Source organism: Wasmannia auropunctata, unplaced genomic scaffold (genome assembly GCF_000956235.1).
Source record: "Wasmannia auropunctata unplaced genomic scaffold, wasmannia.A_1.0 LD325729.1, whole genome shotgun sequence".
Taxonomy (NCBI): Eukaryota; Metazoa; Arthropoda; class Insecta; order Hymenoptera; family Formicidae; genus Wasmannia; species Wasmannia auropunctata.
Window position 1 is genome coordinate 1 of NW_012037161.1, and position 3,429 is coordinate 3,429.

Consider the following 3,429-nt stretch of genomic DNA (forward strand, 5'->3'; position numbering starts at 1 on the left):
TATTTTAAATATCTATCGATTTACCATTTTACCCATCGGCTCTGGATTTGTAATAGTCGTACTGAAAAATCCCTTCCATTCAATTCTCCCGTACAGACCCTTCCAATTGTTGTGTCGGCTCGAGGTATGTGGCAAACACCATGGAATCAAAGTATTAAATTGCTTATCAGTAGGATCACATGGTTGTGATTTGCCGGTACTGCAACTGCATACTCCGCGAAATGCATTTGTTGAGCTTCTCCCAGCTTTCTCGTCATCGTGCGTATATTCTCTGAAAAAGAAAAAGAACGACAAAATTCAAATTTGATCAATTAATCATTGTAATCAAAGAATTTACAAAAACTTAAGGGACTCCACACGACTAAAAAAAACAGTGATCTTTAAAAACTTTTTTTGACTAAAGTAAAATTGAATAATTTCAAAAGTTTAACAATGTTTTACTGTATATTTGAGCAGTGGAACAAATTTTGTTATTAATGTTTTTTTAATAAACAATAGAATGTCTTCATAACGTCGCGTCGCTGGAGTTGTATACAATACATATAAGAGACGTAATTTTCGTTTAAAATGAAAAAACCAAATTTTTTTCTTAATTTTTATAAAATTATCCTCCTATATGAACTAATAATATTACAACAAAAATTAAATTAATTTTTTGCAAAAAAAAGTTCAAATTTTTTCATAAAAATTTTAACTGTTTTTAAATTGTCATAACTTACCCAATTATTGAAATTTTTAATGTTTTGTTAGGTCATATAGAAGATAATTTTATAAAAATTTAAAAAAAATTTGGTTTTTTATTTTAGACAAAAATTACGCCTTTTAGATTGTACACAATCAAACAACTCCAACGGCGCGTTATCAAAACATTCTATTATTTATTAAAAAAACATTAATTTATTAATAAAAAAATTTTTTTCATTGCTCAAATATACAGTAAATACTGTTAAATTTTTGAAATTGTATCCTTTCATTTTACAGTTAATTAAAAAAAATTCTTAAAAATCACTGTTTTGTTAGTCTTGTAGAGTTTCCCTTTAATGTAGAATAATAAATTTGTAGAATAATAAAGGAAAGGACAGAATATTAGGTGCCTCAATGCCAAAGTACACAATTGCTTGTCATGTAAAAAATTCGACTAATTGCATGACACTAGGAATTTTGGAAAATATCCTCACTCTGTGATAGAAAAAAAACTTTAAACAAAATTAACTTAATCCCAATAGATTTTATACGTACAATTTCTTGGAAAAGGTACCGTCACTCAATCGCACCACAATGTTCGGCAGATCACGCCAATCAGAACCGCTTGTAGTTGGAATAAGGCTCATTCGCGCTTCTACAAGCGGCGACATTTCTTTGCATATGTGATCTGTCAATATCGACTGATATGGTTTACCTCTCATCTGAAGTAAATCAAGTGAGAATTTTAATATTTGTTTTCAAATATAAGTAAGATTATGTTAGTTCCTGTGACAATTACCTTCCTCTGAAAATATGTTATTGGTTCACCAACATAAGACATTTCTTCTATATTCGAACCACATTTAATTTCTGGTAAATCATATAAGGCATCTTTTACAGTGATTGTTCTGTATGGAGCAGACTCCTTCCAAGCATAGTTGATATTATACTAAAATGTACATACATTATTAGGACAAAAAAAGAATTTCATAATAGAACAGCATCAATAAATTATATATTTTTCACTATATCGACTTGATCTTAATAATTTCTAGTTTATTGTATTATTTATATAATAAAAATGACAAATATTTAAATAAAATATAGTTTGCAATACGGATTCCGTAATCAGCTAACATATTACATGTAAGTATACAGGGTGTCCTGAAATTCGCGAATCAAAATATTACAGTAAGTTTTCAAAAAATTACGTAAAAAAGTTATTTGTAAATTTTTAATTTAAGCAGTAGTTTTTGATATATAAAAGTTTAAATATAGTCAATTATAGATTACGATTAAACGGAAACATGTCCGTGAGCATGTCAATAGTGTTAGTGGTCGCGCACTTCACGCGATTACTAATCTATAATTGACTAAATTTAAACCCTTACATCTCAAAAACTATTGCTTAAAACAAAAATTTACAAATAACTTTTTTACTTAATTTTTCGAAGACTTTCTTGCTATGATATTTTGATTCGCGAATTTCAAGTCACCCTGTATATACATATCATAAGTATATATTAATATAAAATGTAAGAACATACCTTTTTATTATCTATCATTATAGTCAACGAGCAACAGCGTTTACTGAACACATGCGTTGGTTCTGGAAACTTTGGAAGTATCTCTCCAGGTGCAGCGGCTATGAGAATCATTCTAAATTATTAAGAAAATTAAATGAGATATATTATTGAGAAATTTAGGTATATTATTTTGATTGAATAAAAGAAAATGAAATAAATAAATACCTTCTTCTCGTTTGCGGCACTCCATAACTTCCAGCTTGGACAATACCAAAGGAACACTGATAACCCATACGAATAAGGCATCTTATGGTTAATTTTAGCACCATATTCTTTTTACAGAATACAAAATTTCGCACGTTTTCCATCACAAAGTATTTCGGTCTATAGTAATCGCAGTAAGATAAAGTCGTAACGATAAGAGAATTTTTAAATAGTGAGTATTGTCGTGAATTAAAACGATTCATGCCACTGAACCCCTGACATGGTGGTCCACCACACAAGAGTTCAACGTCTCCTTTTTGGGGAAGTTTCTGGCCATTATCATCTACATTTTCGCCCTAAAAAAAAACAAAATTTTATTATTAAAAAAATAAATATAAAATAAATTATGTAAAAAAATAAATTTTATTAAATTATATTTAAAAAATTATCAGAAAATAACGTTGTTCTTCCATATTCTTACTATTTAAGAGGATCCTAAAGTCGTCTGATTTTACCAATTAAACGCAATAATTTTTGTACCAAGTTTTCGTACGTATTACATTTACAGATTTTGGAAATCCTTCTCCAGAATTAAAATATAAGCAATAACAAAGAGCGGATGGATAGAATGTATAGGGTGGATTTCGTATGAAAAACGAAAATTATGAAAAATTACAGTTTAGTTATTGATTTTTCGCGTCGACTCATAATATTTGCTTTATATAAGTTTTATACCCTGTATATATTTTAAATAAATTTGATCCGCTCTCGAGATTCCATGAAAGAATATTATGCTTTTATAAATAAGCCTAGGAGTTTTAAGAGAAAAGTGTATAAAAATACGTGTGTATGTATATGTAACATTAATGTAGCAATAAATATCAATACATTACTACACATTGCTACATCAATATCGCACGCATACATAAGCACAAATCATCGAAAAAACGGCTGCATTCAACAGAAAAATTTGATCAATGAGTGCTTAGTGATTCTTTATTATGATTGATTTCTG

General features: G+C 28.6%; 1 protein-coding gene across 1 annotated transcript in view; it reads right to left on the reverse strand.

Annotated features, from left to right (window-relative positions):
• Positions 1-24: 24 nt before the first annotated feature.
• The window catches only part of LOC105460258 (DNA (cytosine-5)-methyltransferase PliMCI-like), a gene marked incomplete at its 3' end in the record, with an annotated part of 7,578 nt that continues 4,173 nt past the window's right edge, over positions 25-3,429 (reverse strand). The window contains exons 7-11 of the mRNA XM_011706695.1: positions 2,436-2,770; positions 2,232-2,343; positions 1,484-1,633; positions 1,240-1,406; positions 25-271 (exon numbers count right to left, since the gene is read on the reverse strand). Of these exons, the coding sequence (XP_011704997.1) occupies positions 25-271; positions 1,240-1,406; positions 1,484-1,633; positions 2,232-2,343; positions 2,436-2,770 (1,011 nt within the window). The remainder of the gene's footprint in view (positions 272-1,239; positions 1,407-1,483; positions 1,634-2,231; positions 2,344-2,435; positions 2,771-3,429) is intronic.